This window comes from Notamacropus eugenii, chromosome 1 (genome assembly GCF_028372415.1).
Source record: "Notamacropus eugenii isolate mMacEug1 chromosome 1, mMacEug1.pri_v2, whole genome shotgun sequence".
Lineage (NCBI taxonomy): Eukaryota > Metazoa > Chordata > Mammalia > Diprotodontia > Macropodidae > Notamacropus > Notamacropus eugenii.
Window position 1 is genome coordinate 471794583 of NC_092872.1, and position 25293 is coordinate 471819875.

Here is a 25293-nt window from a genome sequence, read left to right on the forward strand (position 1 = left end):
TTCGTTTCCAGAATGGGTGGATCACAGTTCTATCAACTGTAATCAATGTGCCTATCTGGCTTACCATCTCAGGGAAAGGGAAGGAAAGGTAGAGAATTGGGAACTCAAAATTTTAGAGAATGAATATTAAAAACTATTTTTACATATAATCAGGAAAATATTAATCAAGAAAAAAAACCAATAGCTTCCCTTAAACAATATGTAATGAGGAAAAGGAACTAGAAAGGTAATCTTTAGCCAGCGATTGCCCTTGCCATTCCTACCACCCACATCTTTAGGCTCAATTTAGACAGGGAGAGAAAAATGGAGAGACAAGAGAAAGGAAAGAGCCAAGAGGCAGAAAAGTGGGAAAAGAGTAGATGATAGGGAAAATAAGAAACAACAATAACACAGAAAATAGAGGGGGGAATAAGAACATTTTTTAGTCCCCCACCAATTTTTCAAATGGCATGAAAGCCTTTTTAATCTTCCAAGTTAGTCAATAACTTACCCCTCTTGGAACTCATGGAACTCTTGGTTCAGCACTTTTTCAACAAACTTGAGTGGAATAATGGATATTATACCAATCCGTGTTTGAGTCTTTTCCCTCTATGTGTATAGACACCATACACTAAAGAAATTTTGGTTTTTTTCCATTACCTCAATCCTATGTACACAGTAGTCACTTAATAAATTTTAGTGTATAAATGAGAAAAGAGAAAATAGGTAGTTAGGAGAAAAAGAGGAGAGGAGGGATAGGAAAGACCCTACTCCTTGACTAAATCCTCCTGAGCCAACAAGTAGTATCCTTGGAAGCTCACCAATGATGAAACACTGACACCTCCTGCTGACTCCCCAAAGATGGTGACTGAGCCTGGGTCTCCTCCAAAATTGGCAATGTTCTTCTGGACCCATTGGAGTGCAGCTACTTGATCTAAATAACCCCAGTTTCCTGGGGCATGTTCATCCCCAGTACTGCAAGGGAGAGAAGACGGGAGATATATACAATGAATGGAAAAGACAGATAGTGGACTTCAGAGAAACAGCCACAAGTCTAGAGCAGGGCCGATAACATTCAGACATGATAAACCTGTAATATCATAAGTAGTGAGTAATGCTGAATTTCCCCCTCTAGAGAATCCAGGTAATTTCCCCACTTTTATTTCTTTTTTTGCATGTCTGTCTTATATATGGGTCCTGTTCAGTTACTAGCTGTAAGACCTTTGACAACTGATTTATCCTCTATCTACCTGAGTTTATTTCATTATAAAATGAGGGGGAGGGGGGGATAATAGCACTTGTCTTACAGGCAAGATTAAAATCAAATGAGATAATATTTGCAAAAAACACTTAGCACAGTGCCTGACCCTTACTAGGTGATTAATAAATGCTTATTCCCTCCTTTTCTCCCTTTCTCTTTCCTTCATGTATGTCAATTTGTTGAGCACAGGTAATATGTTCTTGATTTCTGGTTAACTCCCTACCCACCTTGCCCTCTGGTGCTCTATCAAGATTGTTACCTGAATTCCCCAAAAGGGTTAAATGAAATCTCTACTTCTTTGGTGCTCATTGCCTTGTAGTCTCTAACCATACCATGCTGATGCCCAGAGCCATATCTAGCATCAGGAAAATAGTGTCTTACCTTACTTAGTCAACATTTAGGGCAGGGAGCATATTTCTTTGCTGGAAGTGTATGTACAAGAGGTGGGGATAAGGAGCAATAGAAGAGTAACTTGTTCTCATTTGGTGAGCACCCTAAGCATGCCTTGGCATCTCCAGACTTCTCTCTTCACATGTTCTTCTCCCAGGACTGCTGTAACCCCAGTTCCCTTTGGGTGAAAGCTGGTGACTCTTCTCTTTGTATAACTATACCCAAGGCTAGAGCATTCTCTTAAACACCACTGTTGCCCTCCACATACATAGCTGCTTTTGCTTAAGGTGAAATGGTTCCTTCTTTGAGCTCAGAACATGTCTTTTTCTCATGTTCTTTCCTTGTCCAAAATGCCTTCTTTTGACCTTTCTGCTCATGTTCCAAATTCTCCAGGAAGCCTCTCTTTAAATACTACAGGTCAGTGTATAACTCTGGAGTGTGGGACTTGGAGGCAGAAAGCCCTAGTTAATTTAATAATCTTTATTTAACAGCCTTGGGCAAGCTGCTTAACTTCTCCAGACCTCAGATTCCTTATCCATAAAATGAGGGGTTATAGCAGATGATTTATAAGGTCCCTGCCAGAGGGATAATCCCATTTAGGACAAATTTCCTTGAATTGTTAACTTAATTTTTTCAAGTGCACCTCATCATTCTAGTTAAGTGGTGACTTCCTCCAGGCCAGTGGGTATGCCCAATATTTTTATAACTGCTTCAGAGCTAGATATAGAACCTTGGTATCTAGTACTTAGAATTCAATATGTTAAAAGAGGAGCTAGATGGCGCAGTGGATAGAAGGTCTGTCCTGAAGTCAGGGAGACTCATCTTTCTAACTTCAAATGCACCCTCCGACACTTACTACCTGTGTGACCCTGAGCAAGGCACTTTAACCCTCTTTGCCTCAGTTTCCTCATCTGTAAAATGAAGTGGAGAAGGAAAAGGCAAAACGCTCCAATACCTTTACCAAGAAAACCTCAAATGGGATCATAAGAGTCAAACACAACAGAAGTGACTTAAATGTCAAAAGAGCTATGGTTTCTACCAACATAAATTACAACTCCCTCACACTTTAATTTTCACTTGATGTCCAACAATGGGGCCTACACTCTCTGAATTTAGCTAAATGGCTCCTTAAAACAGCAGCTTAATAGGACCTGCCAGAATTTATATTACATTAACATTCAAATGTGTGTGTATGTGTGTGTGTGTGTTCGTCCTTCGTTGCTGAGGAAGAGCATGCCATCAGAGAAATGATGACATGACTTGCACTTGACTTTGTTTAGAGTAAGGGAGGGTTGTGCAGGTTATCAGCCTCACTTCTCCTTCACAGCCATCTGAATCCAGTGACCAGTTATTCATCAGGATGACTAGAGATGAAGGAGGATAAAGCAGTTGGGGTTAAGTGACTTGCCCAAAGTCAAGCAACTAGTGAGTGTCAGGTGTTGGAGGTAAGATTGGAACTCAAGTCCTCCTGACTCCTGCATTGGTGCTCTGTCCACTGCACCAATGTAAAAAAAAAAAAAAAAGCATTGTAAAGCAACTACTTCAGCTGAGATAAGCATTTATTAAGTACTTACTACACTCCAATGCTCTCTGCTCCCAAAAATATCTTCTGCTTATTTTGTATTTATTCTGTATACAGACACATTTTCTCCTCCAATAGAATGTATACTCCTTGAGGGCAAAATATACTTCATTTTGTCTTTGTATCCTCAGGGCTTAGCAGTGCCTTAGTAAATCCTTATTAATTTATCCACTTAATGAATAGCAGATATTCAATGTAAAACTCTTAATTCAATGATAGTCACTGGTACTCAAAACTGCATCTCATCAATTTTAGGATGATAAGATCATAAATTTAGGACTCAGGGACCTTAGAGGTCATTGAACCCAACCACCTCCTTTCACATGAGGTGAATGAGACTAGAGGAGTTAAATGACTTACTGAGGGAGTAAATGACTGAAGGAAAATTAGTATTCAGATCCTCTCCAAATTCAGTGCTCTTTCTTTACTACTTCATTTCTGGGATAACAATGATGCTGGCAAGAGTTGTTGGATGCTGATAATATGATAGATGTTATGACACAGTCTGTGACATTAAGAAGACTAAATTAGAGAAGTTAAACAGGACCCATGTGTAGGCCAAAAAAGCAAATGGACATCTAGAAATGGTTTCTACCAAGATGAGTTCACCATATTCATGTATCAAGGATTTCTTCAGAATAGTTGTCTGGAGAATCATAGCATTTCCGATTTTGGACAGTGCTTTGGACAGGTTCATACTGCTCAGTGTTACTTGGGGGTGAGTTCCTTAAGGAAAGATCTTACCTAAAGAATCCAAATATTCCCAGGCGATACTGAATGGCCACCACTACAACATTCTCAAGAGCTGAGAGGGCCAGTCCATCGTAGGTTGATGCAGCACCCACTAAAAGCCCCCCTCCATGGATCCAAACCATCACCTGGAGAAGTAAGGAAGAATTGTATTGGTTACAGAATTCCAGAGTCGATAAAGTTCTCAAGAGTTTGCTATTCTAGTCCTATTTTCAGAGATATGAGTATCTAAATCACTCAGGCCAGGCGGTTGTACTCATAGGTTCACAGTCTTAGAACTGGAAACACCGTTTGTCCCACCCCCTCATTTTACAGATAATATAACTCTTGCCCTGACAGGTTAAATGACTTACTTGAAATCACAAAGGCAATGTCAGAGTTTGGTTTTAAACCTAGATCTCTTGCCTGCATATCTAGTATTATTTCCATTGTTTCCCTTTTAGTGATATCTAGGGAGTCAGTATTGTGTAGTAGCACGGCATAGGTCTAGGAGCTAGGAGACTTGGATTCTAGCCCTAGCACTCCCACTAACTTATGATATGAACTTAGGCACATTCCCTTTCCTCATTTTGTGTCAAAAAGAAAATGAGAATGTTGTACTAAGTGATCTCCAATGTGTTGTTTTTTTTTTTCTCAGCTCAGACATTCTGATTCTGCATGTCCTCTGATGGATAGATGGAAGCAAATGTGTGCTGGTAAATGTTTCTCTGAATAAAAAAATGTACACATTACACTCTTAGCTTAATGGTTGATTAACATTTTCTCCATTACTTAGATCTACACAATTAACAGAACAATCAAAGTGTTGCTTTGTAGAATTTGTGGATTTCTGAAGTGCATAAAAAGTACCAATTGGCTCCTACTAACCAGTCTGTGCAGGCTCCAGGACATCCTGGGATGGAAAGAAGGAAGAAATACCTCCAAGGATTAATCCCTGTTTTCTGCCACCACACCCCTGAACCAGTTTGTTCTCTGGGAGCTCTAATGTAGGATGATGGAAAACAATAAACAGAGACAAATAATGCAGACCTTGGCTCGATGGGACTAATTGGGAAGGTGAACTATTGGTGATAAAGGAAAACAGAAAGTAATACTGTGCTTCCCATTCAAGTTTGATAAAGGAATGTGATATTTAAAAAGTTAGAGAGACAAAATTTCTGGGTAATTTAATCATTTTATTAGTAGTACCATCATGTTTATTAATAAAAGGATGGACATTTGGCTATCTCTCCCTTAGAACAAAGACAGTCATGGCAATGGGTTCACAGCCTATATGCCCTTTGGAAGAGGGGTGTTTTTGAGGGTGGCCATCAACTCTGATTGGTTAGCAGTTAATGAGAGGTGAACTTTACAGAGAAGTGAGAGGGTATTCCCATATCCAGATCAGAGTCAGCATTGGGCAATCTAGACAAAGAATCTATATCACCCACTCAAGCCTGAGCTAGTTAGGTGGAGTAGCAACACCTAGAAAGAGGAGAATGTTAATCCTATATTTTCTCTATACTGGAGAGACTGGACAAGGAAATTGGACAGGGAAATAAACCTGAGGTCTCTTCTATTTTAATAATTGTCTATTAATAGGAGGAAGAAATAATAACTTCTCTTAGAAATTGAGGATGCTTGCCCTAGAGAAGACTTGTGGGAGGTGAAACTAGATAGCTCTTATCAAGTATATGAAGGGCTAGCGTGGGGAAAAAAAAAAATTAAATTTTTTCTCTGTGGTCCCAGAGGGGAGAACCAGAAACAATGAGTGGAAATTACAGAAAAATAGATTCTAGCTCAATATCAGAAAATAATTTCCTAACAATTTGAGTTCCTTGAAAGGTGAATGGTCTGCCTTGGTTGATATCTAATTTTTTCCTCATTGGAAGTCTTCAAGCAGTGATTTCTTTACCTTTTTTCCAGGTATGTTGTAGAGAATTTCTGGCATAGTTTGGTTAGATGATCTCTGAGTTAGTTCTAGCTCAGAAATTCTGTAATTAAGCTGAAGAATCTCCAGATGATGGTGAGGATGGTGGAGAAAGGCCTCAAAACTAGGTCCTATGAGAGTTAACTGAATGAAGACAAGATATCTAGCTTGGAGAAATCTAGGCAGAATATTCTGTTTTCATATATATAAAAGAATGACATAGGCTCATTAGTCCACAAGAACAGAACTAGAACCAGAGAGTAAACCTTGAAAGGAGGCAAGTTTGGTCTCAAGATAAAGAGCAACCTTCTAACAATTAGAATTCATCTGTAAAATGAATTGGAGATGGAAATGGCAAACCATTCCTTGCAGAGAAAACCCCAAATAGGTTCATGAAGAGTCCAACATGACTGACTTCAGATTTAGTCCCCTATATACTCTCACCTACCTGTCATTGTCATCATCATCATCATCATCATCATCATCATCATCATTGCATATCAACCAGCTGGAAGAAGTGAAACTCTGACAATATCCCAGAATCTCAGAGTTAACTGGTCCCCCATGGAACATCAAGTCAAAAATGACAAACAAGACTACATCCCTAACATTTGGTCTCTACTTAAAGTCTTCCATTGAGGGCAAACCCACCACCTCTTGAGGCAGCCAAATTTCTCAGTAATTCCTCCCCAATATTATGAGTTCTTCTTTCTGTGACAAAACAAAAAAAATCTAATCCCTCTCCCATAGGGTAAAAGACAAAAAATAGAGTTAGGATTGCTATGGTATAGAACAGTGGTGTTGAACTCAGAAATGGGAGTAAAATATGCATAAGGATCCCTATAGGCCATATATTGACTTGGAAAACCAAATATTAACGTTTTACTGTTGCTCAGTCATTTCAGTCATGTATAGAGCACCTGTGTTTTCTTGGTGTTGCAATAGACTAGGTGTGAAATGATGAGGACCTGCACCTGAGGGTGGTGGCAGTTTTAGAGGAGAAAAGGGGTGTTGTGTAGAAAATGTTACAAAGGTAAAATTAGCAGCCCTTAACAACAGATTAGATATGTGGGGTTAGGTGTAGAATAAGGAGTTGAGGATAACACTTAGCTTGCAAACCTGGGTGACTAGAAGGATAACGGTACCTTTGAAAAAAAATAAGGAATCTAGGAAGAGGGGTAGTTTGGGGAGAGAGATAATGGGTTCAGTTTTGTGTGTATTAAGTTTAAAATATCTTTGGGATAAATATTTCAAGATTTCTGATACTGGACATATTATTAACCAGCTGTGTGATCTTTGATCATTCTCTGGATCTCAGATTCCTTCTCTGTCAAGTGGGGAAAAATCACATTTGTCCCTAGGATTGAATGAAATAATGTGGATGGAAAAATTGTTGCAAATGTAAATTATGTGTACATTTTACTCTCAGTGACCATTGTGGGTTTCTCACCAGCCTCCCAGGTTATATAAAGAAAGAAAATTGAGGTGAAGAGAGAGAAGCTAAGAATTTTTTAAAAGATCGTACAGCCTGATCGATGAGGACCAAAGAGTAAGTCAGCATACCAAGCCTCTATTCCCCCCTCCAGATCAAGGACCTGTTCTCTATCCTTTTACTGTAGATGTATGTAAAGGAAATAAACCACCAGCTCTAAAGTCATAGTAAACCCCATACATATCCTGCTTACAGGTAACTTGGTCTTCTTTGATAGGTCAGCAGGGGTATAAATATTTAGGTATAAACAGTCTTCAGACATTTTCAAGGAAATTTTTTCTTCCCGGTTGGTAATAAGATCAGAGAGTAATTGTCCAGAAACTGGGTCCTGGGCACACCTGTGCAATGAAACATGGCAAAAACGTTATATATTTTCAACACCAAAGATATGGAACTACAAGAGAACTTAGAGATCATGCAGCTCAACCACTTCATTTTACACATAGGGAAACTAAGATCCAGAGAACATAATGGGCATCTAATAAGTGCTCCTTGAATAACAAACTGATTGTCAAGTGCACACAAAAAGTAGCACAGCAGGGACTCCAAGTTTCGACTCTAAATTCAGTGCCCTTTTCTATGGTCCCATAAGACAGCACCTCTTGGAAATTTTATGTGACGCTATAGACTCAAAGATCACAGATCATAACGAGTTTGGGGATGGAAGGGCCCTTAGAGACCATGTAGTGCAACTCCTTTACTTTACAGTTGAGGAAATTAAAGCCTAAAGTGACTTGTCCAAGGTTACAGAGGTGGGAGCAGAGTCAGGATGTTAACTCAGGGTCTTTAATTCCTTTCCCAATTCCTTCCCCTATTTCATCAGTGGAAAAACTACCTGTGATTTGGTTTGGAATGATTTATTATTTTTTTAAGTTTATAATACGAACGATTTATTTTCAATGTAGTCACTCCCTGTCTGGATACCATTTTCTTCCTCTGGATCATGAAGGGTTTATGTTAGATGACTTCTAATATCTCTTCCAAATCTAACATTCTATAGACCACTTAAGTTTAGGGACATCAGAATGGTAAAGAAAAAGAGAACTGTAATGAGAGAGAGGGCCCAAAGACGTTAGGTTACTTTGGGAAACACTGAGAAAAGTCCAGGGCCAGCCATGAGCATATGTAGTAGAAAAGAAGTCTTCATACCCTTTTACTCCTCATTTGTACTTGTTGTCCTCCCAATACACTTGCACTATCATTAACTTCCTTGTGGATCTGTTATGCCCCTCCCAGGTGCTCTGTAGATATCCAGTGATCAAACATCAGACCTGTCACCTAAATTATCTGAATTAAAGGGCTCACCAATGACCAAGGTTTTATGGTTCAGGAGCCATCTTGGCATGAGGGAAGAACAGAGGGGAAGGTCATTTGCCATTGTGCTTGTCAGTGTTCTCCTTCAGTAGACAAAAATACCCACATACAAAAGAGGCAAGAGGCAGTAACTTCTAATTCCGTGAAGGAAACAAAGTGAAGAGCTCTTAGAAATACTAGTGTCACCTGGCATCAGTTTCCTTATCTGTTCATTTGGCTGGCACACCAGAGAGTAGGCCAGTCATTTCACAGCTTTTGGGGGAGCCCACTGTGCAGACCTGATGGATTCCCCTACAAGAGACCCTCCAATACCTGATAGGGCTTAAGTTCTAGAGGGAGAAAGTTAAGGGAACAGGAATGTTTCTCATTGAGTAAAACAGAGGGTTCTGGAGCAAAGTAAAACTCAGTCAAGGGTGACAAGCATGATTCTCCATGTTCTCTGAACTTCCATTCTCAGAAGAAGTTGAAGACTGATGGCTTACATGGGTGGGTAAGTAGTGGTGCTCTTCACATAATCCCAGGGCTTTGCAGGCTGTGGTGGAGTAAATCTCAGGGGTCCAAGGGGAGCTTTGGCAAAAGGGACACCCAGGAAAACGTTGACAGTTTTGTCAAATCCTTGCAGGCTCTCAAGTTTGCCTTGTACTTTTCCATACTGAGTGTCCACTACAGGTGTTGAAGACTGCTGCCCTATAAAACATAGTTGAAGAAAGAAAGAGAGAGAGCAGAGAGAGAGAGAGAGAGAGAGAGAGAGAGAGAGAGAGAGAGATGATTGAATTGGAGAGGTGTTATGGTAAAGTGGAAAAATCATTGGACTAGGGCTCAAGAATCCTTAATGCTAGTCCCAAGTCTGTTCTTCACAAGCTATAGGACGTTGGGCAAGTAACTTAATCTTTCTGGGTCTCTGATTCTTCCTATGTAAGTACAATACTGTATCAACAATTCACACTTCTTTGGTGCTTTATAATTTATAAAACATCTTCTTCATAATCTTGGAGTCAGGTAATATAATTATTTCCATTTTACATATGGAGAAACTAAGGATTATAAAGGTTAAGTGATTTGCCCAAGGTCACACAAGGTAATACCTTCTAAAAACCAAGGTCTGGGCATTTTATACTCTGACACAGTTTTCTTTACAATGATTGGTTGATGGGAACACATAGATTTTTTTGGTATTTCATCCAATGAAAATTCAAGCATTTATTCAATTAATATTTCTCAAGGGCCTGTTATGTGCGGGAAGTTGAGGATTACATAGATGAAGAAGATCCAGTCCCTTTCCTCAATGAGCTTATACCCTAGTAGGAGAGATGATATATGTAAATGCGTTTATTGAGGATGTGTGTTTTTTCCACCTGGGGAACTACCAGTTGGAACTCGCTCTATTACTCATTTAGGTAAGTCCTAGGGTCACATTTGAAGTACACAGAGGTCAGGTGATATGGCTAGGACCACACAGCTAGCAAATATCAGAGGCAGAATATGATGATCCTAGGTCTTCCAAGGTATAAACGTGACATGCTCTCCATCATGACACATTGCCTCCATGTACACAACTAATTAATATAGAATGGAATGAAATTAATACAAAATAGAATGGATAGAAGAAAGATGGGAACAAAGTGCTGCAGGAATACAAATGAGAGAAACTGCTTCTAGCTGGGAACAACAGAGAAAGCTGTTGGTAGTCCTCCCAGTTACTTAGGCACTCCAGAGATACTTGATTCATTACCAATGCTCAATTAATCCATGAGATCTATTAGTTTTTGGTAAGGGTGAGATATTTTTGTAAAATGTGGATAAAATAATCTATAGAGGAAAAACCCCATAAGGGCAGGAACTGTGTATCTCCCTCAACACCTCGTACAGTTCTTAGATCAATATGAATATTTATTCACGGATATTTATTAAATTAGGCCTTCATTTTAAAAATGACTTCCTCCATATAACTAGGCCTCTCCTTTTAGAGCCTGGCATGTACTTCTGAAGAATATCAAAAAGACAGGAAAGATAAACTTACTAATGATTATACACAGTTATTTTGTGAGCAAGTGGGGCATCATTTTTTTTTTTTAGTGAATTGGGGAGAACATGATAAATGTCACCCTGATAGAGGGAAAAGAGCTTAGTTGGGATTTTCTGACATCATCTAAAGGTTAATAGGATATTTGGATAGCAGCCCCACAGTCTTTGTCTTTGATCCCCTGAGATTTTTGTACTTTGGGTTATAGAAATAGTTTTTAGGCAAAAGTTCTGACTTAGTGAAACTTGGAGAGGAATCACACCCAGGATTAGGAACACAGAATTGTGGGGCTAATTGAGGAGGTTGGCCTGAATTATGGAATTAAACTAGGTGGCACAAGTTCCAGGTTGCCTGGCCAGTTGGTACCTTTCTGGCTACCTAAATTGTTAGAAATGTTTCTTTGAACTGAGCCAAGCAAAAGTGATATAAGTGGGTATTGGAAGGCCTAAATTTAGTTAGAAGTCATGGGGACTGATTTAATATGATCACCCAAGGAGAATGGACTGAACTTCAAAGAAATTACAAAGAAATCAAAGATCAGCAGACATGGCTTGCTCTGCTTGACCATCAACAGACAGGTCTAACTCTGACCGTAGTTACCAGAGAGAGAAGCACTGACATCTGAGTCTTCCAAGCCAGGAGACTCTTTAGTGGCTTCAAAGAATCCTCCTCTGGACCAACAAACATTTCTAGTCATTAGGCCCCAAAACAAATCGCACCTCAGAGTCTTTCTATACTTTTTAGAACCAGGGGGCGTCATATCCCTTGAGAATCTGTGCCTCATTAACAAAAGGCATGGATCTTCCTACACATCTTTCCCAGGCCCTACATTGAATGGCAAAGATTCTCCTTAATCACATTATTCAGAGGCACTTCTAGTAAGACAAAAACAGCAAAAGATACTACTTTGCTTGCCTTTACAAATACAAAAAGAGAAAAAGTTCCTTATTCTTTTTTGGAGTGAACTGTTTTAACCCTGGTCTTGGTAAATTCCTAAAGGGCCAGAGGATGTGGAATGGACCTGTGAATTTATTGATAGAGAATATTTCCAGATGAAGATTAGCTTCTTCTCACCAATTTATAGTCCTAGAGCACTGAGAGAATGGTGGTATCCTGAGGGAACCGAATGGTGAGACTGTTGAACAGGACTGTGAAGTGTCTAAGTAGTTTGTCAGGATAGATTCAGAATTTCAAAGGACCACCCTCCTCAACCACTTAATTTTACTGATGGGGACACCAAGGTCCAGAGAATATAATGGGCATCTAGTAAGTACTTGTTGGTGTACAGATTGATTAACAAGTGCCTACAAATAAGTAGCACACGGGAACTCATGATGTTTCTGTCTCTAAATCTGACGCTCTTTTCTATTTTCCTACAGAGCAGTGCCTTTAGGAAAGTAGTTGTGTTTATTGGTTAGAGGTGACTGGTTGTGAATTTTCTCAGAGCTAAAACACTGTAAAACAAAAATTATGCTTTTATGTAATTATTTGTCACATAGTTTAAAATGTATAGCCAATGGCTTTGATATTTATTTAAAACCTGGAAGGTTAGAGGTTTTGAGAGATAGGTGATAGACAGACAGACAGACAGACAGACAGACAGATAGATAGATAGATAGACAGATAGACAGATAGAAAGACAGATAAGTAGATAGATGGGCAAATGTTTTTGGGAAAATAAGTATCTACACCTTTTTAAATGAATAACATTTACTAAAGAGCGATGAAATTTAAAGCAAATTGATTAATTAATGAGAGTCTGCAGTTTTAGTAATTATTAAGGAAATTCTCAAGCATACCCATGGATTAACTTAGACCTCAGGATGATAAGAATGAATTTTTAAGGGGGCACATAGATTAAGAGGTGATCATAATATATAGGTGGCATGCAGAGCCATTCACCTTCAAATTCTGCTAAATATGAGAGGTCTTATGTCTGAGATTTACATTTTTTCTTTCTCTCCCATGGAGAAGTTCTTATAGATTCACAAATGCAAAGTTTCTGACAATGCTGTCAATTATTAATGATATCAACTTGCTTGTTTTACATTTTAATTAATAATTGCTGTAACTATTAGTTTATTTCTTATATAGATTTTCATTTAGATTTATTATTTTGATAAATTTTTTATTATATGTCATGTAACACATAGATTTCATGTTAAGTAATTGGTTAGCTTTATTGGTTTGCTAATTATATCATCTCTACCTTAAACTGGATGCCCGTACAGCTAGAGAAGGTAGCCCAGCAACCGCTCCTGTGAGTCAAAGCCTGCTTCCTCCTCCTCCTTGGTACAACCCCTTCCTGAGGGGAATGGACTTCACAGGCACCCAGGGTTCCTGGCATGGCAAGGAGGACTGGGCAACATGGGGACAGTGCCCATCATAAGGCTCCGAAGAAAAGTTTGGGAAAAAGAGGTATTAGACTGACTACCAAACTGAATGTCTACAGAGCCATTATGCTGACTTCATTGCTGTATGCCTGCAAAACATGGATACTGTACCTGTGCCATCCCTGGAAACTGAATTGCTTCCATTTGAACTGTCTTAGAATGATTCTGAAGATCACCTGGCAGGATAAGGTACCAGACACTGAAGTCCTTGCTTGAACTAACCTGCCAAACATTCAAACTATGCTTCAGAGAGCACAACTCTGATGGGTTGGCCTGTTGTTCAAATTGCAAAATGTACACTTGCCAAAAACACTATTTTATGGAGAACTTGCATGAAGTAGGCAATCACATGTTGGCCAGAAGAAATGATACAAGGACGTTTTGAAGGTCTCTCTCAAGAACTTTGGATTTGATTGTGTGACATGGGAAGCACTGGCACAGGACCACTCAGCATGGAATGCCCATATCAGAAAAGATGTTGTGTTCTGTTGGCAAATCAGAATGGAAATAACACAAAAGAAATGTAGGATGGGCCAGTTTGGAGTAGCCATTCCAAATGTCTGTATGGACTATCTGTGCCCAATCTATGGTAGAGAATTCTGAGCTCATGTTAATCTTATCAGCTACAGTCATACGCATTGAAACTTCTCTTTATCATGGTGACATCATTTTGATCCTCTTCGAGAATGAAGGACAACAGTCAAGCAACCAACCATTTTAAACTGAAATATGTGATGTTTAATAAATATTGTGATATCTTTATAATGGAAATTCATTAGGGGTCCCCTAATTTTAGGAGAGATCTAGAAAATAATAATAAGAGTGATATAAAAATATTAAAAAAGAAAGGTCAGTAGCATCATAACAGCTTCAGAATCTGACTTACGAAAGAGGGACATATTAATGAAGCGTTTTATTGTTCTAACTTATGGATCTATAGAAAGTAAAAGATTTTCCTAGCCTGATATCACATGAGGACTTATTCCTAAAAACCTGAGAAGCATTTGAGGAGTAAAAAAAATAGTAGATCATCTATATGCTGTATTCCTTGAATCTGCATTTGAAAGCAGAGGGAGAGCTCTTTGTAAATACATGTGAAATTCATGTTACAGAAATTGCTAAAAGATAAATAAGTAACCACAAAATAGTTTCCTCCTTTGAGACTTAGAAGCTTAGTTCTAAGGTAACTAGGGGTGAAGGGTGGTTTGCTAGTCTCTCTCAGCATACATAATCAAGATCTTCTGACCTTACCAGGGTTGAGGGAAATGGACAGACCATTGTCAAGTCCATACTGGGGGAAGGAATTATAGCTAGTGACTGCAACCATGTGCTAAGTGAAGGAAATTGTGGGCACAACATCATTAAGGGAGCTGGGCTCCTATATACAATGAATTGTATGCTCCAGAATCCATAATACTTCAGTGATGGGAGTGCCTTCATGTGGTACCACAAACAGAGGTGAAGGAAGAATGACCCTTCTGTGGGGAGATGTGGGGTATGACATGAAGATAATAACACAGATCACTAAAATATCTTAATCAGGGAGATGACAATCCAATTTGTCTAATCTCCTCAAGAGTTGAGGGAACTAAGTCTAATGTATTTTGCTTCTGCAAGGTGGAATAGTAATTTCCATTCATTTTACAATCCAGAGTATGAAAAGACTGAGTAGCTAGAATTGGTTCTCCTCCTACAAGTATGTTGAGCAAAAAGAGTAAAAGGGTAATACACACTAATGGGAACTTAATCTGAAGGCCACCATAAAAATGTGCAGAGATACAGATTTCATGTGCTGTAGTTGGCTGGAAATTGCATTTCTCAAAAGAAATCTGAACCTAAGATTCTGATGAAGGAAACTGGCTCAGGGCTGCTGGATTGAAATAAAAAAAATGATGTGGAAGAAGCTAATCCAATTTTTGCTCTCAAAACAGAGTTGTAGTTTTGCCAGGAGTTTTTTCTGTCATGTAAGTTAAGAACAGAAACTCCCAGATGTCCCCATCAAGGGTCATTTCATTTATAAATCTCTTAGACATAGTCCATGGAAAAATGACATTCTCTTCTCTGAATGAATTCAAAGTGATTCAAACTTGAACTTTAAAGGTTTCTTTAGGACATACAGGGGAAAGAATACTGTATTTGGAATCAAACAGACTCATCTTTATGAGTTCAAATCTGGCCTGAAACAATTACTACCTGTGTGACCCTAGGCAAGTCACCAAATCCAATTTACCTCAGTTTTCTTATCTGTAAAATGAACAAACCACTCCAGTGTCTTTGCCAAGAAAATGCCATATAGGGTCATGAATAGTCAGATATGAACACAATGGTCTGAATAACAACAACAACCAAAATTAGTTTAGGAAGTTGATCTTTTCAAGATATATTAAGGTTTTTTGAATTTTATGATTTAAAAACTTATTGGTATTCTATTTTTACATTACAAATATTTACTCTTACTTTTTGAGAAGACTCTTGTAACAAAATCAGACAAGTAAAATGATTAATACAGTGACCTCATCTGAATGGGCAGGTGACATTTCACATTGGCAGCACCTCCACATCTCTAAATTGATCACTTCTGTCAGTAGAATATGCTTCATATGGAATCGTGAATGGTTGAAGTTTTTGCAGTTTTCAAAGTTTTCTATTTTCACATTGTTATCATATAAATTTTTCTTCTAGTTGTACTCATTTCCTTCATCAATTTCTAAATCCTCAAAATTGTTTATGTTTTTATAATATTGATGTTACAATATAAATTGTTCTTTTGTCTCTGCTTGCTTCACTCTTCAATATTTCACATATAAGCCTTTCTATCTATTTTTGAAATAATTCTTTCCTCCTTTCTTACAGTACAATACTATTCGATCACATGTATATTCTGCAACTTATTTAGCATTTCTTCAGTTTATGGGCATCCATCTCTTTAGTTCCTAGTCTCTTTTTTGTTGTTGGTTTGTTTGTTTTGGTTTTTTGGTTTTGTTTTGCCACTACAAAAAGCTGTTTTAAATATTTCCATACATACAGGGCCTTTTAATCTTTTCCTTGATCTCTTTTGTGTGTAGGTCTAGAGGTGGTATAGCTGGGTCAAAGGGCATGAACTGCTCAATAACTTTTGCACACACTTCCAAATTGCTTTCCAGAGTGCTTGTGCCCATTCCCAGCTCCACCAACAGTGCACCAATATTCCTGTTTTCCACAACTCCTTGTTAATTTTAGTCATATTTTTTTTTAATTATTTTTGTAATTTTTACTATTTTTCAATTGAGGGAAAACTGAAGTTAAATGAGAAATGCAAATTAGTGCCTCTCAGACTTTGAATGGCAAAAGAGCCAGTACCAAAGCATGCTACAAATCATGGATGAAGGCCTGGCTGCCACATTTGCCAGGTACACTGACCTTCACTTTTACTTAATTGAGTATCCATCCCGTAGGGAACCACCTCTACTACTTGATGGCAAGTTGTCTATATCAATTCTATCATTTCAGGACATCAATATTAATAAAAATTATGACACTGACTGGCCTAATATCCATAATACATGCCATTAAACAGTCATTACAAAAATGGAGTGAATCAGGATTTGTCCCAGGGCACCAAAATGGTTGGCGGGAAAGAGTGGGGTTCATCTTCTTCCATGGAGTAACTTCTATCTCATTCCACTAGGCTCTATTCACAATGCACAACCACCTAATAGCATAGGATCCTAGCACTATGGAACCCTTCTCCCAGGATTCTCTCATTGAACACCCCAACACATTCTAGGAATCAGATCTCTCACTGTGGATGAAATGTCTTTTCTTTCACCTCTCTCCTATCTCCACCTACCTCAGATGGCCTTTCTTTTTATGCCACAGGAAAGTAAAGAATTCCTTGTTATAGCCATTGTGTGTACTAGAAACTGATTGTTCCTAATGGGATGATGCAGAGGATTGCCTCTGATGTTTATGGCACCAACTTCCCAGTGCTGGCAGTGCAATATTAGGTTCATAGTCTGAGCTCTAGATAGGTATAGTCACTTCTTAAATTCCTTGGAAGAAGCAGACCTCAGGAACTTGGAATTAGTGTTCAAAGTAGTATTTATGCAACTTGCTATCCCCCTCTTTCCTGTCAGGCTGGGCATACCTACCTGACTGAGGCAGTCTGAAGAGTTGAGCATCTTATTCTTCTGTGGCATCTGTTATAACAGCCAGCTGCACATTAATGGACAGGATGAAAAGGCAAACAAAGTCGAAGTGCAGAAGATGGCAATAATGATTTGGGTAATATGAATTGCCTTCTTCCTCAAACCAAAATGAAAACCAGAATCTATAAGCATCCTCCTTTGAATTCCTACTCCAGGAATAAAAGAAAAATAGGACTATGTTCCCAGACTAGAAGAATGGGAACACTAAATCTGAGGGAACCCACCTTGCCTAAAATGACAGGATGTGTAGTCGTTATTCCATCTGCATATAACTTGCTTTTAGAGTAGGTCTTGCCTAACAGTTTAGAAAGAGTTACAGATCAATTTTGAAAAAGCTAGAGAATGAATTGTTTAGTGAAAATGTATTTATTAAGTACTTACTGTGTGCCAGGCCCTGAAGATTAAAAATATGAAGTGAGACAATCACCTAATAAATGGGCATTCTTTTAAAACACTTAATTACTTTTTGTTTTTACATAGCTTAACATTTCCAGTTAATCCTTCCTCCTTCCCCTTTTGGAAGAGGAATCATTATCTGTTGTGGTAAAGAATTTTTAAAAAAACAAACAAAAATTATTTCAGAGAAAATGAAATAATACATAGAAAGAATATGACATTTTATATAATGTTCCTTATCCTGGATCCCTTATCTCTTCAAAGACATCTGGGAGATGTCTTCTCATAGATATTCTCTGGAACTAAACTTGGTTATTATAATTTCATAGCATTGCTTCAGCTGTTTTATTTGTGTAATTTCTATTTCTATTTTTAATAATCATTGTATATAGAAGAGTGGGGCCAGCTTAGAATATTATTCCACCTCACTTAAAGTTAATGACTAGATAGCCAGGAATGGTGGTGCATTGCTATAATCCCTGCTGCTGGGGAAGGCTGAGACCAGTGGATCATTGGAATTCATGAAGAAGTCTGAGATGTACCAGGGCCAGAATTAATTGGATTTCCCTACTAAGTCTGGCACCAAAATGGGAAACTCCAAAGAATAAGGGGTCACATTGTTGCCTTAGGAGAGACAACCCAACTTGGGACAAACAGAGCAGGTCAAAATTTCTATGCTTTCAGGGACTGAGACCATACCTGGCCACTGCACTTCCATTGTGGGCTTGTAAGGAAGGCTTATTTTCAACAACAAAAAAAGTGATAATTTGCTGCTCCTAATGTCTTAACCATGTGAAAATGTACATTGATTGATCACTAGATATGAACAAAGTCTGGATTAATCATAGGCTTTAGGTTATGTGTAAAATATCCCTGATTGATTCAGATGTGATTGAAAGTCTTTGGATGATCTTGGGTGATGCTGCATAGAAAGCCTATTTGGTTGAAAAGCTGTGTTATATCTTGTGGGGCTTGTTAAAAACATCACTGAGAAAGCTGGAATTGGGATTGGATTGTCTGGTGATCAATTGGTAAAAAGGAGAGACCTAAAGGGATGAGCTAGAAAGAGTTAACAGCACAGGGATAACAAATCAGAGGAAATAGCAGGATTAAGTCTTGACAGAGAAAGGAGAAATTGAAGAGAGTTATTGGTCCTGCAGGCATTTTGGAGAAGATGTGTTGTCAAAAAGCATCCACTGAACCCACTTCCTCAAGGACTGAAGGAATTTGTAAGAAAAGGTCTACTTTTCCTCAGATTTGTCCACTTGGTGCCTGTCTAGAATATACTCTATTTAGTTCTTTACTCAAATGTTCCACATGAATTTTGCTTCAATGATAAGGAGACTAGGGGTTAACTAGAGGGAGTAATGTAGCCCAACCCCAATCCTAAATTTAAGAAATATTCCTAACCAGGGACTGATCAATTGTCATTGTACTCCTGGATTTTCCTTTAATGTAAATTCTTTTAACCAGCAGTGAAGAGAACTACATGAACCTGAAAGGCAATTATGCTGCCCTTAGTATACTTTGAAAGAGATTATGACTGATCATATCTTTAGGGACAAAGTGAAGAAGGGAGGGAAGCTTAAAAATTTAGTGATGATTATCTCTGGTCACCTGGTCCACCCCTCCCCACAGTGATAGCCACATCCACTGTTATTGTATGCATATTATTATAGATCTAACATTATATGATTTCATACAAATCTTGATATGCTTCATGGGAAGCTCCATGTATTCATAGAGCTAAACTCATGGGAAGAGATAGCAAATATAGGGGAATGGTTACAAGAGAATTGAGCTATGGACTGTGTAGTCACAGAGATAAAGAGTCAAAGGGATAGATCCACAGGGCTCTATTGTTAGCTCCTTTCCAGAAGCAACATTAGCATTGATTTTATTTCCGTCCAAAACAAAAAGTAGAAAGTAAAGTGGGTGTCAGGGTATAAGAGGAAAGGGAAGTGGGAACAGCATATGAGTTGGGTAACTGTATAGGTTGAAAGATATTCAGATGGACATATTCATGTTTAAACCAGGATGGGAGACATAGGGTAGTCTGAATGATGCCATTCTAGGCAGGTTGGGTAGGGATAAGAGGAGGAAGAAAATAGCAAGACATATTTGAAGATATACAAATATTTTAAGTATGAATGGATTAAAATATGGTCTGGGATCAGCTAGATATGGTCAGTTAGGTGATATTAACTCATTTTCCAACCAAGCAAAATATAATAGATAAACTTTAGGGTATGCCTACCAGGCATAATTTAACAACAGTCTTTGTGTATATCCATACATTAGGAGCCACAGGAGCAAAATCAATCTACTCTTCTAACAATCAGAAGAAATGGAAAACTGGCTGGAAAATAGAACCAGCATTAAAATAGAGGACTTTGAATTGCAGTTGTTACCTATTTTTCTCCTTATTCTTATGCTTCTCTGTGAAATTTTGTTTTCTGTAATGAGTATCTGAACTAGCAGGAGAGAGAACTTCCTTGATCCCACAGAAAGAAGTCATAGAATCACAAAATTTGAGAGTCAAAAAGAGTCTCAGAGGCTATCTAGGTCAATCCATAGTTAAGAGGAATGACCACTGTCACATAATTAAAAAATCACCATCCAGTCTCTATTTGAAGATCTTTAATGAGATGTAAGCCACCCTCTCCCAAGGCAGCCCATTACATTAATGGATAATTCTGTTAAGCAATTTCTCTAAACACTGAGATCAAACTCTCCTCTTTGCAGCTTCTGTCAATTGCTACTGACTTGATTCCTTTTCTTCATGAAATCCCATTCACATAATTGAACACAATTGTCATGTGCTTTTCTCCTTTCCCATCCCCAGTTCTTCTGCAGATTAATCATTCTTTCAACCAATCATAAAATGACATAGACTCAGGCCCTTATGATCCTAGTTGTCCTCCTCTGGCCACTTTCTACCATATCAATGTTTTTAAAGTGCATGACCAGAACTGAACACAGCACTCTATATGTGGGACAACTATAAGGACTTTCAGCTAAGATGGCTGAATGGTAGACCACACACAAACACATTTCTCCTGCTCTTACTTTAGCAACAGTTTAAAAGGAGAGCCAGATTGAATAACAAAGAATTTGATTAGAAATTTCAGTTCTCTTCAGTCTCCCATCCCCTGCCCAATCTAGGCCTACACACAAAAAAGTGGGAAAGTATAGCTACTGGAAGAAAAGTCTTGAAAATTAATCAATAAGAGAACAGGGAAGCAGACCTGAAACTTTTAAAGGAGAACCAAAGAGAGAATCCTTTGACTAAAGAAAGCTCCAAAGGAGACAGAAGGTGTAATACTCCACCATCCAAAAGTGAAAGAGAGGGCAGAGTCTGGTCCTGGAACTGCTTCAGTTTAAGAAATAAACCTTGAAAAGCAATTGATAAAAAAAAACAAAAAAACAAAAAAAAAAAACCATTAGCGATAAAGAAATGTCATAGGCCAGAGATGTCCCAGGAACAAACCCATAAGAAGAGAATAACTCCACATTATCTACAAGCAAATAGTGAATTAAAATCAAATTGCCACACAACCAACTGGAATTTATGGAATAAACCTGCTCTGCTTAAAATAATCATATAATAAAATGAAAACTCCAGAGGAAAGAATGGGAAAGAAAATGAGAACTCAGGGGGAAATAATTAGAAGGGAAATAAAGAACTTAATTGAGGAGAAGAAAAACTTTATTCAAGCAACAAATTTCTTGAAAATTAGACTTCTACAGAACTCAAATATTCTATGAGACAATAAAATATATCAAAACAAAACAGAAAGATAAAAAATCCATAAAATAGAAAGTATTTTCTATTAAGAACAAATATCAAAGAAATATAATCTATGAATCATAAGACTACATGCAAAACCTACCAGAAAGACCTTATCAGGAATGCCACATTTCAAGAATTTGTAAACAAATACTGGACAGACCAGCTAGAACAAGAGAACAAAATAAATATACAAAGAATGCAATAGTTATTTTCTGAAATAAACCTCAAAATGAAAACTCTTATTAATGTCATGGACAAACTTCAAAATTTCCAGTTCAATACAAAAATACTGTAATTAGTCAGAATGAAAGAACTGAAGTACCAAGGAGTCACAGTGAAGATCGTGTCACACCTGGAAGTTGCCACCATAAAGGAAACTTAAAAGAAGATAAACTAAAGACAAAAGATGTAACCTTATAACTAAGAATAACACTCAGAAAAGTTGAACACGTAATCTTTTAAAGGGGAAAATGGATATTTAGTGAAATGGAGCAACTCTAAGTATTCTTTTTTTTTTTTTTTACCTCTAAGTATTCTTGATGAAGAGATCAAAGTGAAGTAGATTCTCTGAAATGGAAACACCAGAGTCAAAGGTAAAAGTATTTGAAGAAGACTTAGTGGTGATGAAGTTTTTATACTCTAATGAGGAGAGGGGGAAAAAAAGCAAATGTCCTCAAGGACCATAGAAGGAAGAGAGAAAGAGTGAGAATCTTTGCACTAAATTTTGATAACCCTAACACGAAAAAGGAATACACCAAGAAAGAGACAAGAGGAAGATATAGGAAGTATTTGGGAAGACTGAAAATGTGGAAGGAAGTATGTAATGTATAAACTTTACTTTCTTTTGAACTAGAAAAGAAGAATTAGGTATGTGCACACGATGAGGTAGTGTCTGCTATAGAACTACAATAAAACAATGAACAATTGGACAGAGAGAAAAATAGTAAGAGACAGCACTCAGGGAGAGATTAATTATGAGTAAAACAAACTCCAACTTCAGGGGGTAGAACGTAAAGGAAGAGGATAAAAAGAAACAATCATTAATTAATTAAAAATGCTGTATTGCTGCACAGTAACTAAAACTTTGGCACTGAGCCACACGAGGAATGGTAACAATACATTGCATTATCCTGCTACTATTTTTTTAATCAATGCATTGCCCTAATGGAGTAGGACTGTTAGTGCCAGTACTGTTCTTGGAAATACATGAAGAATATTTATTGGAAAAATAATTTAAATAATTTCAGTGTATGAAATTTAAAGTAAATGCCATTTGTATTTTTAAAAATTATTGCCCCATTAAACACATATGTTGTACAATAAAATAAAATTTTAAAAGAAGAAAAAAATTGTGACTGAGGCCTAGATGGGGAAAGAGACCAGAAGTAGTGGAATGGAAGTGTAATGCCTAAAATATAAATCACTAGTATTGAGTATATCTCTCTCAAAATGCTCTCTTCATTAACAAAGGGGCTCATGAAATGAATGGAAGGGTGAAATAAAGGAAATGTAGAGAAGGGCAAGGGAAAAGAAAATAAACAATTAACAAATACAACTCTATGTGAATAAGATGAACTCCCTCACAAAATAGAGGAGGGTAGTGAAGTGGATTAGAAAGCAGAATCCCCCAGTATTGTATATATCCAAAAATACTGTGTTTACAAGTAACACACTTAGAACAAAACTATTACTAGAATATTAATATCAGGGTCTAGAAGAAAGTCTAATTTAAGAGCCCTTGTTCTAGCCCAACTCCTTCCTTTTGTAGCCCCTTGCTATGCCTGTTTCTTTCTCAGAGAATCGGAAAGGGACAAATTGTTCTTTTGAACTAGAGTCTAGCAGGGAACTGCAATTCCTAACTCCATTTGAACAAATATACAAAGTGAACTGAATGATCCAGGTGATATTTAATGTGTCTAGGTAATGCAAAATCACAAGTTCCAGATAAATCAATTATAAACTTGTTTTGAATCTAGATAAGGTGTCAGTTTGCCATCTTATTTACATTCTAAATCTAGCATGAATGTCTTACCTCTTTACCTTTTTTATATATTTAAGCCTGCCTCTGAATACCTATTCCCACTTGCAACTCTGGTTACCCCCCAACAATTGCTTTTGCTTATTATTGAGAGCTTATCAATCTGCAGCAGAATCTCTTCACCAGTTATATTCTGCTCTCCTCCCTCATATCCTCTCATTCTTTCTACGTGTTGAAACCTATTATTTGCTATGAGCAGAGTGCTCATACTTGGGCACCTAGATCACCCTCTAACTATACCTTTACTTTCCTTACTTTTCAAGACATTTTTAACCTTCAGCTTTAGCACAGATGAGTATTTTTGCCTATGAGAAAGGTACAAATTTTTAACAAATTCTCCAGAATGATAATGTAAAGATATTCACTGTGTCTTTTATTTATTCTGCCATCAAACAGCTTGATGATTTTGAACAAATCATTTCCCTTTTCTTGGTCTCAATTTCGTTCTTTGGATGAGAAGGTTAACCTAGATGATCTGTAAGATCCTTCTCAACTTTTAATATTCTATGATTTGGACTATCCAAATGTTTTGTATAAATGACCAACATAGTAGCATGTAAATTTTCTAGCTGTTTCAGAAAGTATTTTTTTTCTTTCTTCTTTTCTCTGCCCTCAGTAAGGTATCTATTTCCCATTTCCTCTGTGATTGAGATTCTATTAGTTTTATTTTAAAGTAGAGACAAGTTTGTTATTTAAGTGACTCATTTTCCCAGATACTTATTCTGGTTTATCCCAAGCCAGAAACAGTACTCTGACCTCCTTAAGTAGGACACCAATTAGCCTAGAAGGAGGTGGTACGGAGGGTCAGTTTTCTCACACAACTACTACCTTAATAAAACCACAAATCTCTTCTGGTGGAAAGTTATTCAAAGGTAAGTTCCAGGCTCTATCAGGAAAAAGAAAACAAACCCACAAAACACAAATCAAAATAGCAGAAAACCAAAGCCCAGTCCTCACTTAATTTTCTATTAAGATAACATTACATCTTTCTTGGTTTTATAATTGTTCTTGGTTGGAAATTAAAAGAAAAAAAACAAAATAAAGAAACCTTTATCCTGCAGGGAGATAGCAGCGAGGGAGCAGAAGACCAAGGAAAGCAGCCACATCTTGTCTGGAACAGTGTGCTTCCAACTGCGTGTTAAAGATATCTGAGCTGTTCTTCAGGGTTGCCTGTGCTGGGAGCTGCACAGAGGTTAGCTGACTGGCTGGCTGGCTGATTGACTGAGAGACCTACAATCCAAAGAGACAAAAGTGAAGTTAGTTTAAAAAAAATAGAGATTTATCTTTGTTCCAAAGATTTTTGTGAGAGCCAGTACTGGTGTGTTGGAACTCCACCCACACATAACTTTCCCTCTTTATTTGTGTAGCTCTAATCCCCAAAATACTCAGATTACAGTCTCAACACTCACACCATAACACAAACATAGGTTACATAACTGTGCACCATAACCCTGAAAAGCAATCTGTATTTTCTCTCTGTCCCTGGGACTCATGGTAAGAGCCTGTTGAATCAGAAGGGTGAACAGCTGGCTAGGAAAAGCTGATCCTAATGCCACTTTAAACTTCCTATATATTTGAAATGTTAGGTGAACTCATGCAAAATGAAGTGAGGAGTGGGACATTTTTCTGTACAATAACACAGTGTTGCAATGATGATCAACTTCAAAGAATTGGCTACTCTGATCAATAAAATGATCCAAGGCATTTCCAAAGACTCCACAATGAAAAAAATGTTATTTACCTCTAGAGAGAGAACTAATGAACTTAGGGTCCAAACTGATGTATA

At 37.7% G+C, this 25293-nt stretch overlaps 1 protein-coding gene across 3 annotated transcripts in view; it reads right to left on the minus strand.

The window, feature by feature from the left end:
- Positions 1–24817, minus strand: part of LOC140519345 (liver carboxylesterase 1-like) — a 50647-nt gene extending 25830 nt beyond the window's left edge. The window contains exons 1-5 of one of the 3 annotated variants that reach the window (XM_072632251.1): positions 24556–24817; positions 9160–9364; positions 7557–7701; positions 3957–4090; positions 801–954 (exon numbers count right to left, since the gene is read on the minus strand). In XM_072632251.1, coding sequence (XP_072488352.1) covers positions 801–954; positions 3957–4090; positions 7557–7701; positions 9160–9364; positions 24556–24613 — 696 coding nt within the window. In that variant the 5' untranslated portion in view covers positions 24614–24817. Of the gene's footprint in view, positions 1–800; positions 955–3956; positions 4091–7556; positions 7702–9159; positions 9365–12909; positions 12927–24555 lie in introns of those variants that run through there. The other 2 variants (XM_072632250.1, XM_072632252.1) reach the window with 2 other exon arrangements.
- Between the last annotated feature and the right edge of the window lie 476 nt (positions 24818–25293).